This window comes from Argopecten irradians, chromosome 1 (genome assembly GCF_041381155.1).
Source record: "Argopecten irradians isolate NY chromosome 1, Ai_NY, whole genome shotgun sequence".
Classification (NCBI taxonomy): Eukaryota; Metazoa; Mollusca; class Bivalvia; order Pectinida; family Pectinidae; genus Argopecten; species Argopecten irradians.
Window position 1 is genome coordinate 157,122 of NC_091134.1, and position 16,740 is coordinate 173,861.

Consider the following 16,740-nt stretch of genomic DNA (forward strand, 5'->3'; position numbering starts at 1 on the left):
TTTTCTAATTATAATTTCATAGATTTCTCAGAAAAGTAAACCCAATTGGTTATATAATTTGTTACTATGTACCTGAAGGTGGTCAAGCAGGCGATAATTTGTGAAAGAGACATTTGTATTATTCTAATTATAAGAATATTTATTGCAGTTTAGTCAGTACTTAGTCCGCTATTCATGCCTATATTATTTGGTTAATTAATTGTCTTAAAATAGCAACTTAACTAGGCACTTGAGACAAAATACTGGTTTTGAAGACGCACGATTAGCATTGCATTATTTTCAATCCAGGAAAGTGTCCGACTTAATTATGGTGCTTCACCCCTAATACTTCAAAGTACCTATTTTTCCAATAGGAACAGTCATATATATAAAAGGATGTCGCCTAACATGTGTTTTCCACACAAATATATGTATGACAAACAAAAATCAAGGAGTAACATATGATAACAATGAAATATGATAATGATCTTTGATAGAAAAGGAATAACAGACTTCATCATTCAATCCAATGATACGTACATTGTGTAGAGACTTAAATGATTAACTGATATCTCATGGAATATCCATCTATCAAATATAGTCCAAATTAATCTGCCATTCTATCAAATGTTTATATATATAGGTCTTCAGCCGATAGATGTCAGAACTATGTCCCTATAATAAATTGCCTGAAATAAACACCAAAATAATTTGGACTATATGAAGTAATATCAACAGGATTTTCCAGATGACACAGGATCCCATCAATCTGCTTTTCCTACCATTTTCACAGATAACACTGCTCTTCAGCAAAACATATCTACAGATGTTTATATATAAATAGTGACTTTGATAGTGGTAATTAAACTGATGAAATAAGCGGCATCTTGATCGTTACAAATCAAGTGTTAATTTCAATCTCGTTAGTTCAACTGATATTAGTCAAAATGCACTAGTGATGGGAAATGAGGAATTATCAAATGCATCAATGAGATCTCTTGCATAACAAATTAAATTATTTTTAGTTCATAACCTTTCTAATCCTAATATATTGCTAAAACAAGTGAAAGTATATGTCATATCTGACATTCTACAACTAGCCTTCCACCTCTAATAGACACTCAGACACCAATAAGGGGGCCACAATGGGGGAGCTATAAAGTATCTGATATTCTACTATTAGCCCTCCATCTCTAATCAACACTCAGACATCAATAAGGGGGTCACAGTGGGGAGTTACAAAGTGTCTGACATTCTACTACTAGCCCTCCACCTCTAATAGACACTCAGACACCAATAAGGGGGCCACAATGGGGGAGCTATAAAGTGTCTGACATTCTACTACTAGCCCTCCACCTCTAATAGACACTCAAACATCAATAAGGGGGCCACAGTGGTGAGTTGTACAGTGTCTGACATTCTACTACTAGCCCTCCACCTCTAATAGACACTCAAACATCAATAAGGGGGCCACAGTGGTGAGTTGTACAGTGTCTGAAATTCTACTACTAGCGCTCCATCTCTAATAGACACTCAGACATCAATAAGGGAGCCAGAGTGGGGAAGCTATAAAGTGTCGGACATTCTACTACTAGCCCTCCACCTCTAATAGACATATGAACAGCAATAAGGGGGCAACAGTGGGGAGTTATAAAGTGTCTGACATTCTGCTACTAGCCCTCCGTCTCTAATAGACACTCAGACACCAATAAGGGGGCCACAATGGCGGAGCTATAAAGTGTCTGATATTCTACTACTAGCCCTCCACCTCTAATAGACACTCAGACATCAATAAGAGGGCCACAATGGGGGAGCTATAAAGTGTCTGACATTCTACTACTAGCCCTCCACCTCTAATAGACATTTGGACACCAATAACAGGGCCACAGTAGTGGGGAGTTATAAAGTGTCTGACATTCTGCTACTAGCCCTCCGTCTCTAATAGACACTCAGACATCAATAAGAGGGCCACTGTGTGGAGTCATAAAGTGTCTGACATTCTACTACTAGCCCTCCACCTCTAATAGACACTCAAACATCAATAAGGGGGCCACAGTGGGGAGTTGTACAGTGTCTGACATTCTACTACTAGCGCTCCATCTCTAATAGACACTCAGACATCAATAAGGGAGCCAGAGTGGGGAAGCTATAATGTGTCGGACATTCTACTACTAGCCCTCCACCTCTAATAGACATATGAACAGCAATAAGGGGGCAACAGTGGGGGAGTTATAAAGTGTCTGACATTCTGCTACTAGCCCTCCGTCTCTAATAGACACTCAGACACCAATAAGGGGGCCAAAATGGGGGAGCTATAAAGTGTCTGACATTCTACTACTAGCCCTCCACCTCTAATAGACACTCAAACATCAATAAGGGGGCCACAGTGGGGAGTTGTACAGTGTCTGACATTCTACTACTAGCCCTCCATCTCTAATCGACACTCAGACATCAATAAGGGAGCCAGAGTAGGGAAGCTATAATGTGTCGGACATTCTACTACTAGCCCTCCACCTCTAATAGACATATGAACAGCAATAAGGGGGCAACAGTGGGGAGTTATAAAGTGTCTGACATTCTGCTACTAGCCGTCCGTCTCTAATAGACACTCAGACACCAATAAGGGGGCCACAATGGGGGAGCTATAAAGTGTCTGATATTCAACTACTAGCCCTCCACCTCTAATAGACACTCAGACATCAATAAGAGGGCCACAATGGGGGAGCTATAAAGTGTCTGACATTCTACTACTAGCCCTCCACCTCTAATAGACATTTGGACACCAATAACAGGGCCACAGTGGGGAGTTATAAAGTGTCTGACATTCTGCTACTAGCCCTCCGTCTCTAATAGACACTCAGACATCAATAAGGGGGCCACTGTGTGGAGTCATAAAGTGTCTGACATTCTACTACTAGCCCTCCACCTCTAATAGACACTCAAACATCAATAAGGGGGCCACAGTGGTGAGTTGTACAGTGTCTGAAATTCTACTACTAGCGCTCCATCTCTAATAGACACTCAGACATCAATAAGGGAGCCAGAGTGGGGAAGCTATAAAGTGTCGGACATTCTACTACTAGCCCTCCACCTCTAATAGACATATGAACAGCAATAAGGGGGCAACAGTGGGGAGTTATAAAGTGTCTGACATTCTGCTACTAGCCCTCCGTCTCTAATAGACACTCAGACACCAATAAGGGGGCCAAAATGGGGGAGCTATAAAGTGTCTGATATTTTACTACTAGCCCTCCACCTCTAATAGACACTCAGACATCAATAAGAGGGCCACAATGGGGGAGCTATAAAGTGTCTGACATTCTATTACTAGCCCTCCACCTCTAATAGACATTTGGACACCAATAACAGGGCCACAGTGGGGAGTTATAAAGTGTCTGACATTTTGCTACTAGCCCTCCGTCTCTAATAGACACTCAGACATCAATAAGGGGGCCACTGTGTGGAGTCATAAAGTGTCTGACATTCTACTACTAGCCCTCCACCTCTAATAGACACTCAAACATCAATAAGGGGGCCACAGTGGGGAGTTGTACAGTGTCTGACATTCTACTACTAGCGCTCCATCTCTAATAGACACTCAGACATCAATATGGAGCCAGAGTGGGGAAGCTATAATGTGTCGGACATTCTACTACTAGCCCTCCACCTCTAATAGACATATGAACAGCAATAAGGGGGCAACAGTGGGGAGTTATAAAGTGTCTGACATTCTGCTACTAGCCCTCCGTCTCTAATAGACACTCAGACACCAATAAGGGGGCCAAAATGGGGGAGCTATAAAGTGTCTGACATTCTACTACTAGCCCTCCACCTCTAATAGACACTCAAACATCAATAAGGGGGCCACAGTGGGGAGTTGTACAGTGTCTGACATTCTACTACTAGCCCTCCATCTCTAATCGACACTCAGACATCAATAAGGGAGCCAGAGTAGGGAAGCTATAATGTGTCGGACATTCTACTACTAGCCCTCCACCTCTAATAGACATATGAACAGCAATAAGGGGGCAACAGTGGGGAGTTATAAAGTGTCTGACATTCTGCTACTAGCCGTCCGTCTCTAATAGACACTCAGACACCAATAAGGGGGCCACAATGGCGGAGCTATAAAGTGTCTGATATTCTACTACTAGCCCTCCACCTCTAATAGACACTCAGACATCAATAAGAGGGCCACAATGGGGGAGCTATAAAGTGTCTGACATTCTACTACTAGCCCTCCACCTCTAATAGACATTTGGACACCAATAACAGGGCCACAGTGGGGAGTTATAAAGTGTCTGACATTCTGCTACTAGCCCTCCGTCTCTAATAGACACTCAGACATCAATAAGGGGGCCACTGTGTGGAGTCATAAAGTGTCTGACATTCTACTACTAGCCCTCCACCTCTAATAGACACTCAAACATCAATAAGGGGGCCACAGTGGGGAGTTGTACAGTGTCTGACATTCTACTACTAGCGCTCCATCTCTAATAGACACTCAGACATCAATAAGGGAGCCAGAGTGGGGAAGCTATAAAGTGTGGGACATTCTACTACTAGCCCTCCACCTCTAATAGACATATGAACAGCAATAAGGGGGCAACAGTGGGGAGTTATAAAGTGTCTGACATTCTGCTACTAGCCCTCCGTCTCTAATAGACACTCAGACACCAATAAGGGGGCCACAATGGCGGAGCTATAAAGTGTCTGATATTCTACTACTAGCCCTCCACCTCTAATAGACACTCAGACATCAATAAGAGGGCCACAATGGGGGAGCTATAAAGTGTCTGACATTCTACTACTAGCCCTCCACCTCTAATAGACATTTGGACACCAATAACAGGGCCACAGTAGTGGGGAGTTATAAAGTGTCTGACATTCTGCTACTAGCCCTCCGTCTCTAATAGACACTCAGACATCAATAAGAGGGCCACTGTGTGGAGTCATAAAGTGTCTGACATTCTACTACTAGCCCTCCACCTCTAATAGACATATGAACACCAATAAGAGGGCCACAATGGGGAGCTATAAAGTGTCTGATATATATATATTCTACCACTAGCCCTCCACCTCTAATAGACATATGAACAGCAATAAGGGGGCCACAGTGTGGAGTTATAAAGTGTCTGACATTCTACTACTAGCCCTCCACCTCTAAATTATTAAGATATAATTGTAACTACAATTTCATTTATCCAAGCAATTAAGTAGCAATTTTATATTTTTCTGAATTATCTTTTTTTATATTGTCTAACTATAATTTCACAAAATGCTTATCTATGATGAATAATGCAGATAGATAAATATGTGTTAAATCAAAAGATGCACACATTTCGCTTATTTAGACAACATAGCAATAAGAGGCATAACTCTTAATAAGTGTAGCTGGAATGAGAGGGAAAGACAGATTATCATAGGAATATATCACACCAGCTGATATGAAACAAGAGGTCCAGAGGGCCTGTATCTCCCACCTGGTTTGTAATGTCAAGTAATGTTCTGAAAACAGGTTATTGTTCTTTCCTGAAGGAAAATTGAATATTAACCTCTACTTCCCCTTTTGGGCACCACGTGCACCCCTCCTGCCCCCGGGGGTTCAGTGACAAAATTTATACAAACTCTGTTCCTCTTCGCCTATGGATCTTTTTGGCCAAATCAAAAAAAATTTTGATCTCAAGGATTAACCTCTATTTCCCCTATTGGGCCACGCCCCTCATGCCCCAGGAGGACAGAGCCAAAATTTATATAAACTCTGTTTCCCTTTCCCCCAAGGAGGTTTCTGGCCAAATTTGGTTTCAATTCATGCAGAATTCTAGGACTAGTAGCAATTTTTAGGATTAACCTCTATTTCCCCTATTGGGCCACGCCCTTCTGCCCCTGGAGGGTCAGAGCCAACATTTATACAAACTCTTTTCCCATTCCCCGAAAGATGTTTCTGGCCAAATCTGGTTTTAATCCATGCAGAACTCTAGGACTAGTAGTGATTTAAAGGAAATGTTGACGGACGGACGACGGATGCCGCACAACGACATAAAATAAGCTCACCGGCCCTTCAGGCCAGGTAAGCTGAAAATGATTGAAAAGTTCATTAGACCTATACAGACAAAATATTTTGAAATATGAGCGCAAAAGTTGAAACCAAGAGGGCACAAAATTTTATCATAGGAATGAATTAACTATCCCACTTAAACTTAAATGCATGGGGCTAAATTCAAACTTTTGTTTTTTCCTTTTTCTTCTAAAGTATAAATACATTTATACACATAGAGGCAGCGGTAGATGTACATGTGTAGATTAACGTTCTGAGATGGAGTCTTCTATAGATAACTAGAAGGGCAAGCAAGAGAGAACTATCAATTAAGGTCCAGCAGACCTGTACATCTCATGAATCATTACAAGTATTTCAATCCAAAGTGAATCAATTTTGTCATTCAGTAAAGAGGAAAGAATTTTAGCATAATTTATAAACATAACCAGATCAAGCCTATCCCCATAAATCGTAGAGATGATATGGAATAGGTTTTTTAATTCCAGGATGCTGCAGACTCCATATGGACAACTTCAATCATCAAAGGGTTTTATAGAATTGTTCTTTATAGTTAGGTGATTAAATCAAGCCAATCAATTAATGCTTTCAAGATGCGTGGCACATGATTTGTATTTATCAAGGAGATAAACATGGGAAGTCTTCAAACGTTGTGTCTCAAAATCAAATTTCTACTTATAATTACAATACTTAATTCCATAAATTGTAATGTAAGGAATTATCAACTCTTATCAAAGTCATTTGTTTCTCCAAAAAACTCATGATTGAAAATTTCCCTTGTTTTAGTCAAATAGAAAGCTTAAACTTATGTACATTCTGAAATCAGAAGAGTTTTGGTGCACACTGGAAGTTAATCTAGAAGTGAAGTACTTACACAAACTTTAGTGTCATCCTACACAGAGAAGAAAATTTATCTTATTTCTATTGGAGACCATATATATATATATACACACGTAGGTCAAATTAGGGTACAGTCTTTATTCCTCAATAAGAGGTATTTTAAAAAAAATCATAAATCAAATTAATGAACATGTACAGCCATATTCATAGATCAATTACAGGTCATATGTATATAGGTCATTAAAAGTCAAGTGTATCAATTTTATAGATTAATTAGAGGTCATGTTTATTTATAGGTCAATTAGAGGTCATACATATTAATATAGGTCATTCAAAGTCCAATGTATTTATAGGTCAGTGAGGGGTCATGTTTATCTATATCCAATAAGAGGTCATGATAACAATTAGCAGCCATATGCTTTTAATATCTGAATGCAATGTTATTTATTGGTTTTTACATTTATACTAAAGCCAATGAGTATTAATTCACATATCATTTAGAGATACATTTACTGTTACTGACAAGCAATAATTGAGGTCAAATAGATGTATCATATAATATGTTTTCATAGGTCAATAGGAGGTCATTGGTTTTAAGAGGTCAATAAAAGGTCATGGATCAATTAGAGTTCATGTGTTGATAATATATATAGATAAATAGGTCACATATTCTTTATCTTGAACTTGTTAATAAAAAGAGGTTTTTTATTTATAAAGGTCATTTTTCAAATAATAAGACAAAAAATATTATGGTGTACTTAACTGATGACCTTGAATAAGGTAATAAATTAATTGAATTCAAACAAAGGAGCTTTGATGGCTGTTCATTCCAATATACATGTCTAATGATATAGCATGTCTTTGTGCGGACCTTACATGTTATTGTACAGAAGAAGTTGTTAGATGTGATTTGTTTGAGATACATGATATAGACAACTGATGATCACAAAAGCTACCAAGAAAATGGTGATAATAGGCAAAGTTAAACACGGCTTGATTTTGTGTTAATCTTTAACTTACCATAATTAGATCATCCTCTTTAAAATAGGATGCCAAATCTCGCACTCCGATCACAAAGTCACTAAAAATAGAAAATACAGTTTTAACATGTCACTTTAAATAGAAAATTACAGTACACATACACTAATGTTTAAGTAGGTTTTTTTTAGATGACTGTATACACCAGTAACATATTTAACATAACACCTGTTTGGGACGTAATGTCTGGGTGAAATTAATAATAACTTCTTTGAACAAAAAGTCCCATTTAACACCAAATTGTTCTATATATCCTAGCTGATGTGTTTCAGGATTTAAGAGACTCACCTCTTCCTCCAAGGACTCACTGCTTTCCATCAATATTTTTTATAATCCTTTATATCTCTTTTAAATACGACTCAACAAATTTGAAAAATATTGTGTTTGGACTCACTTTGTAATCAAACAAGAGACCCATAGGCCTTAATGGTCACGAGATATTTGATACAAATTAGTTATGTAACTTACTAGCCAACTGATGTCTTTTGTTCACGAAATAAGAACATACATCTAATAGGTCAAAATACAAAGTTTCATGAAGCTGAATGCATATTTATCAAAGTTATCGTATTCAAAAGATCCATTAATAATTATTTGTGCAAAGGGCAATAACTCCATAAATTATCTTCGGATCAAGCTGATTTTCGAATTCGTTCAAGATATTTCTAATGGTAGTCTACATACATCGAATCAATCTTATTTCCAAACTTGTTCGAGATAATTTAAAATGTAAGTCTTTAAAAAATTTCATTAAGCTATAGGTTCATATTTACTCAAGTTATCATGTTCACAAGGTTGAATAATTATTATTGCAAAGGATAATAACTCCGTAAATTACTGTCGAATCGAGCTGATTTTCTAACTCGTCCGAGATCTTTCCCATCTTAGTCAACACACAAAGTTTCATTAAGCTCAATTCATATTTACTAAAGTTATCGCGTTCATAATGTCCAATAGTAATTATTAGTGCAAAGGGCAATAACTCCTTAAATTACCGTTGAATCATACTGATTTTTGAACCCGTCTGAGATCGTTCAAATGCTAGTCTATAAACAAAGTTTCAGTAAGCTCGGTTTATATTTACTAAAATTATCGCGTTCACAAGGTTCAATAAGAGGCCCATTGGGCCTGTATTGTATCTCTTATCTGTTTCAGGCTAAAAACACAAGCTTCCAACTTGAAGGCTTTATAATTAAACTTTTATCTATTTATTTCTACAGATGGATTTTAAAGAATTTGCTATAATTCCCCTACAGGGCCCCGCCCCTCTGGCCTCTGGGGGGACAGCCCCACCGTTTTACAAAATTGGTTCCACTTCACCAAAGGAAGTGTCAGACTAAATTAGAACTAAATCCCTTCATTCCCACAGAAGAAGAAGGATTTTAAAGAATTTGCTATATTTCCCCTATTGGGCCCTGCCCCTAAGGCCCCTGGGGAGTCTGGGTCACCATTTATACAAGAGTGGTTCCCTTTCGTCCAAGGAAGCTTCAGACCAAATTTGTTGAAAATCCATTCAGCCGTTTATGACAAGTAGGGATTTTTTGTGAAAAAATGACGGACGCCGTGCCATCACATAAGCTCACCGGCCCTTTGGGCCAGGTGAGCTAATAATAATTATTAGTGCAAAGAGCAATAAGTCCGTAATTTACTGTCCAATCAAGCTGATTTTCAAACTCATCTGAGATCTTTCCAGTGTTAGTTTACATACAAAGTTTCATTAAGCTTGGTTTATATTTACTCAAGTTATTGTGTTCACAAGGAAATGTTAATATAACGGACGTAGTACGATGGACGACACACGATGATGTACTAAAGACTATCGCAATAGGTCACCATGACCTATATGATCAGGTGACCTTAGAAACCCTACCACAGTGATGATTATTTCATGTTATCTCAGCAATAGGCTATTATTTATAGCCCCCAAAACCATCTAATTGCACTATAAGATGCTTTAAATGACACAATATCTAATACTGGTAATTGAAATGGTTTATTTCATTATACTTTGAATGATAAGAAAGGCATGAAATAGCTAATGAATCATGCCAGATTTTAGGTAAAAAAGGGGTCAAACCTGCTGGCCCTTTTAAACGACTTGCCAGTCTCAATCATCAGGGTGCAAAGTTTGACCATCTGAAACAAAGGCAATAAAGGTCAATACACTTTTTATCTAAATTGGAGTAAGGAGAACTAGAGTAAGTCAATGATTATATAAACTACTGGTATTCTTCACTACGGGGGGTGGAGGTGCAACGTCCTGGGTTATGGAAAATGTAGAAATTCTTGATGGAACCGGCCATGGATTCAAAATAATACAGAGGCCTCACTTATAATCCAGGTAAATATATAAAAGAGCGAGTCCAACACTGTAGTTCCTTCCAGTAAGCTGAGTTTTTAATCAGATAGTTGTTGACATGTTTCGACTCGAAGGGAGCCGTCCTCAGAAAATCAGCTTACTAGAAGGAACTACCGTGTTGGACTCGCTCTTTTTAGTTAGTATGCAGATATTATTTATACAGGTATTACTCCTACAACACATGTACAGAATACAGGTATTACATATCAATATCATTGATTGAATAATCTAAATTAACCCAGCTTTAATTTATTGAGGGGGGCATAACTATTTTTATAGTTTAAAATAGTTTACCCTTATTATTATTTAGTACATGACTTTTTCTCGCGTTTTCATTGGCTCAGCCCCCGGGCACTACTGAGCCATAGTCCCGGGACTGTCGTTTGGCGCGCTTTTTGTTACGAACGTCATATTGACAAAAATGACGTCTGTCGCTATCTGCGCTGTTCTCTGGCAAACAAGCTGTGTGCGGATGATGTTTTGCAAAACATAAATGTCTCAGTTTGGAAACTTGAATGCTGACGAATTTACAAAAGAACAAAATTGCAAATTGAACTGAGCAGACAACGAAATATGCAGTGAGTATTTTCAAAGATTTCTGCCTGGAAATTGTATTTAGATGCCTCCGATCATGACATTTCTCAACGTTAGACGTGGCCGCACTCGTTTAAATAAATTGTTATTGTTGATCGTACATAATTGTCTGTCCTATCATTTTTTTCAACTCGTTATGTACTAAAAACATTATTGCCTTCTTTTGAGGGCACTATGGTCTAATAGTGTTGTTTTGTGATGGCATAGTACCCTCGCCTCCGGCTCGGGTACTATGCCATCCCTTGACAACACTATGAGACCATAATATAGTGCCCTCAAAAGAAGGCAATAATATATAAATGGTTCTGTGAAATATCAGATGCACATTAAGAAATAGCTGTTTAATTCCACAAAAGATAAAGATTATATCCCAATATTGCCTAATTAAACTGCCAATGTTTTTTATCCATATTACTATTTTAAGGTCAATTATGGTGCATCTTTGGTTTTTGGTGTCAGCTTGCCTTTGTTAATATTTGTTAAATTTTGTCTTACCCTTTCAAGGCGTGCCTCAAGGATCTCCAGATCATTTTCAGAACCTTCAAGTGAGGCCCTATCAACAGAAACAATATAAAAATGAAGGTTTTTATTTACAACTTTGAGGTGTTCCTTAGACAGTGATATGTTGTGTACTACGTGATCAGAACCAGGAAATCAGAACAACCTATTTCCTTTATATATACACAGTATATATATTACTAGCCCTTGCATTCTGAATCAGTGTTTCCCTATATACCCCTAGGGCCCTGAATCACATCAACAACTACACATAAGTTAATCATGCAGTCTCAAAATGTACACCGGATATTGGTATCGACGAGGCGAGGCCTGTCGCAACAAGGATAAGTTTTACAATATTTGCACAATTCTAATGTAATTAATGTATCTGTAACTATTGTCCAGTTCAAGCTTATTACATATCGCGTCCGTATACGATCTGTCAACCCCCAGCGTCATATATTTATTGAGGAATAGACAGGAATCCAGGGTCACATGTAGGGGGTACCGCAGTGAAAAAGACGGTTTAAAATAAATCACTGATATAGATATTTAATGCTTTCCTGATAACGGAATTCATTTTCTATGGCTAATTCACGTCATATGAAAGCATCTCACGCCCCGATGACAAATTTGAGGTCATGAAGATTACGAAATAAATAAGTGAAAATCACGTTGTGTACGGAGGCTTGCTTGTTGTTAAAAATCAAGTGTACGGGGGCTTGGATGTTGATTGTACGGCAGCTTGGTTGACGATTGTACGGAAAATTGATTGATGAGTTGAGAAACGCAGCTTTTTAAGTCAAATATTTCTTTCTAAATAGCAATATATAACGTTCTATATGATTAATCAAATTACTGATTGAAACGATACGCAATGTAGAATGATTATTCATTTTGATTTTGATCAATTCAGGCAAAAAACTGTTCTTTTCAATTAATTTAAGCCTGGGCAACAAAAAGTATTAAAGTATTTATATGCTCCACCGCCGACAGAGCATAAATGACATTCATCATTTGAACAATAACTGGTATTTAATCGTGTTTATATATGCCTAATTAACACAAAAAAAATAATATAAAATAATTTATTTCGCCTTTGGTGCATACGCAATCAGTACTTCATTCCATATAGAATATAGTGTCACGGATTTTTTTCGGGAAACAATTAATTATTTTTCATATTTTTAACTTTAAGTAAAATTAAAAGCTCAAACTTTTCAATGGTGGTAATGGTGTAAAGTAAGTAACTTTTATAACTGAAGAAAAATACTAAATCGTCTGCTCCCGATTTTCATAGTGAAAATATACCACTTGTCAGCGGTGGAGCATCTTTAAACATTATCTTTAGATATCTTTCTTGAATGGGCTATCTTTCGGTACAACATCTCTCCTAGAAATGTGGATTTTTCCGACCTTGTCAATAACAGGTATTGTTTTGCCCTCCTCTCTACAGAGCTCGGGTGTGATGAGTATGCACGCGCTTCTTATTATTTTCCCGTCGACGTAGCTCTAATGTCAAGTCACTATGACATTCAATCAGGTGGCAGGTAGCCATACGGAACGTATCGAAATTTTCCGGACAGTAAAAACAAATGTAAACGGCCAGCACCTGTAAACGAAAAGAAAAAAAAAAAAAAAGAAAAAATGGAAATACGTATTCTTAGCCATGGTTTACAATTTAATAGTAAAATTTACTATTACTATTACATTATGACATTTCCACCAGGTGAAGTTGTATTTCTTATTGCGCTACATGGTTAATACGAGTACATTCCTCCCTCAAAATGATCCCCTCCGTTAAAGAATTTAACAAAATTGCCAGCAAACAAACAAACTGATATTGTATACAAAATCTACAGACTAACCAACATTCATCATCTTTACACGAGATCTACGAACACATAGACGTCAAAGGAAAACTTTACATCTGTCTTTTGGACGACTAGACGCTATCTGTTTTAAACATATTGTTAAGTTTGTCATTTTAGTTATGCCAAGCCCCCGTACACCAGTTTTATCACATAAACCAAGCCCCCGTACACTAGTTTAACAAGCCCCCGTACACAAGCTAAATTTTGAGTCGTCTTGTTGAAACATCCGTGGCCACGACAGTACGAAATTGGCCTCAACATGAACTTCCCATCATAACCCGTCTATACAACCCAAAAATTGTAACCTGGAACAAGCTAGTTATTCAATATCACGAACAATAGTTCACAGTCGATTTCATTGCGGTACCCCCCTACAGGTGACCCTGGATTCCTGTCTATTCCTCAATAAATATATGACGCTGGGGGTAGACAGATCGCATACGGACGCGATATATAATAAGCTTGAACTGGACAATAGTTACAGATACATTAATTACATTAGAATTGTGCAAATATTGTAAAACGTATCCTTGTTGCGACAGGCCTCGCCTCGTCGATACCAATATCCGGTGTACGGGTACCCACAGTGATCATGCAGTCTCAAAATGTTCCTCATATATTATAATATAGAAGTTGTAACATTAAATCATTTAATTTCTTTTTCTTGATTTAGGTGAACAGTGTTCGATACATGATCATTTTCTATTTGCATAGTGAAACTTCTAAAAAAGAAGATAAAACACAATTATATAATATATAAACAAGAGGCCCAAGAGGCCTTGACGGTCACCTGAGTGCTGATACAGAAAGAGCATAGCAAAGTTGGAGGAAAGTATGTAATGATTTTTTCTTTTCACTTAAAGAATTCACACGCAAGCTTTCTCCTTAATGGTATTTAAAATTACAAAATTCAATGATATTATTGTGATTTTTTCCTTTGCAACCAAAACTACTTAATAAAGATTGAATTTATTTCTTAGATCATTAGTTATTATGACAACAAGAGGCCCAGAGGGCCTGTATCACTCAACTGGTTATTGTAATGCCAAATAATGAACATTCTGATTACAGGTTCATTGTTTCTTTTCTAAAGGAATTTAAGATTAACCTCTAATTTCCCTATTGGGACCCATTCTTTCTGCTCCAGTGGGTCAGAGCCAAAATTTATACAAACAAAGTTTCCCTTCCCTCAAGGATATTTCTGGCCAGATTTGGTTACATTCCATGTAGAACTCTATGACAAGTAGTGATTTAAAGTATTTACCTCTAGCCAAAATTTATACAAACTCTGTTCCCCTTCCCCCAAGGATATTTGTGACGAAATTTGGTTATATATATACATTCCATGTAGAACTCTATGACTAGTAGCGTTTTAAAGCATTTACCTCTATTTTCCCTATTGGGCCTTGCCCCTCCTGCCTCTAAGAGGTCAAAGCCAAAATTTATACAAATTCTGTTCCCAATCCCCCAAGGGTATTTGTGGCCGAATTTGGTTACATTCCATGTAGAACTCTATGACTAGTAGCGTTTTAAAGCATTTACCTCTATTTTCTCTAGTGGGCCCCGCCTGTCCTGCCCCCTGGGGGTCAGAGCCAAAATTTATACAAACAAAGTTTCCCTTCCCTCAACTCTATGGTAAGGAGCATTTTAAAAGATTTACCTCTATTCTCCCTAGTGGGCCCCGTCCCTCCTGCTCCTGAGGGGTCGGAGCCATAATTTATACAAACTCTGTTCCCCTTCCCACAAGTATATTTGTGGCCGAATTTGGTAAGATTCCATTTAGAACTCTATGACTAGTAGCGTTATAAATATTTACCTCTATTTTCCATAGTGGGCCCCTCCCCTCCTGCCTCTGGGAGGGGGTCAGAGGCAAAATTTATACAAACTCTATTCCCCTTCCCCCAAGGATATTTTGTGGCCAAATTTGGTTACATTCCATTCCATGTAAAACTCTAAAGACTAGTAGCGTTTTAAAGGATTTACCTCTATTTTCCCTAGTGGGCCCCGCCCCTCCTGCCCCTGGGGGGGGGGGGGGGGGGGGGGTCAGAACAAAATTGATACAAACTCTATTCCCCTGCCTCAAAGGATGTTTCTGGCCAAATTTGGTTAGAATCCATGCGGAATTCTATGACTAGCAGCATTTTAAAGGAAATGTTGACCGACGGATGTCGCGCCATGACATAAGCTCACCGGACTTTTGGGCCAGGTAAGATTAAATAGATTGCTCTACGACAGTCCATCCTTAAAATTAGTTGTAGTTCACACAGTAATAACACACTGGTTTTGCTGTAGCATTGTTGTTATACGATGAAATACTTCTCCATTTAGTAGAAAAAGTTAAGAGTTCCCCCCACCGGAAGATACGTCATAGATCAACATGATGTTTTCTGATAGAAAGGTTAGATGTGAAATTGAATGTAGACTACAACATTTAGGCACTATCATATTTATAGCAAACGACACCATTAAAACTCAGAGAAGGTACGAAAAGTGTATGTTCGCGTATACTACTAATTCTACTAGGAGCAAAATTGCTTCGATTCAAAACTTTGGTCTGAATGTAACAGAAAAGAACAGAGCGTTGCTACACAACTAAAGTATTGGTTTGTCAAGAATTCCGTATGGCAGATGGTCGTCACTATAGTATTATCGGTTAATCTTGCCTTTATATTTCTATAGTAAATCATACATGCTATAAGTACCACCTAGTATTGCTATATTTATTGTTACTTAGGCCTGCCTGGTTGTGATATGGCATGTCGCGTGTAATCATTTTAGTGGATATGCTTTAGCTCTTGAGGACTTCCTGTAATGTATAAACTACGCAGACCAACACCACAATTGTTCGCCTTTTACCTGGTAAGAAGAAACAAGGCAAAGATTTTTTTCAGTGATTTACTGCCTTTTCTGCTAAAACTGCTGGCGGCCACAATTTTAATTCGAGTAACACACCAACAAGTAAACTACAGACCATGTGATTCCCCACCTGGATTTTTTATTTGACACAACGTATGCTCCAAATTATTGAATTATATCTCATTGGTCAAAATTAATACTTTTGTAACAAGTTTTAACCACAGGGACCTGGCACTTATTTTTTACCAACAGCATATGTATATATTATATACATATATATATATATACTGTTGGTAAAAACAATATAGAAAAAATTATATAATGTCATAGGGTCAAATGTATTACAGCATTTGTCTGTGTTTCTATCACATAATATAAATAAAAACCCTATATAAGTGTAGAAGGATTGGGCTGCATAGGGTCGATCATTGGTGAACAGGTAGCTCAGTCGTTAGAGTATGATCGCCTTGTGTTCAAAGGGTCCCTGGCTCACATCCCGGTCTGGTCGCTACATTTTCTCCTCTCCTGTTACAAAATTGGCATCCCAACTAAATAACCCAAGGTGATGTTTGGAAGGTCTCGTATATGTCTTCGAGAAAGGAGGGAGGAGTGTAGCGGGATTGGACTGGGTCGATCATCTGTGACCA

General features: G+C 38.0%; 1 protein-coding gene across 1 annotated transcript in view; it reads right to left on the bottom strand.

The window, feature by feature from the left end:
• The window catches only part of LOC138314347 (arf-GAP with coiled-coil, ANK repeat and PH domain-containing protein 2-like), a 97,966-nt gene that overhangs the window by 80,706 nt on the left and 520 nt on the right, over window positions 1-16,740 (bottom strand). Inside the window, 4 exon segments of the mRNA XM_069254653.1 lie at window positions 6,909-6,926; window positions 7,895-7,955; window positions 9,990-10,048; window positions 11,361-11,418. Of these exon segments, the coding sequence (XP_069110754.1) occupies window positions 6,909-6,926; window positions 7,895-7,955; window positions 9,990-10,048; window positions 11,361-11,418 (196 nt within the window).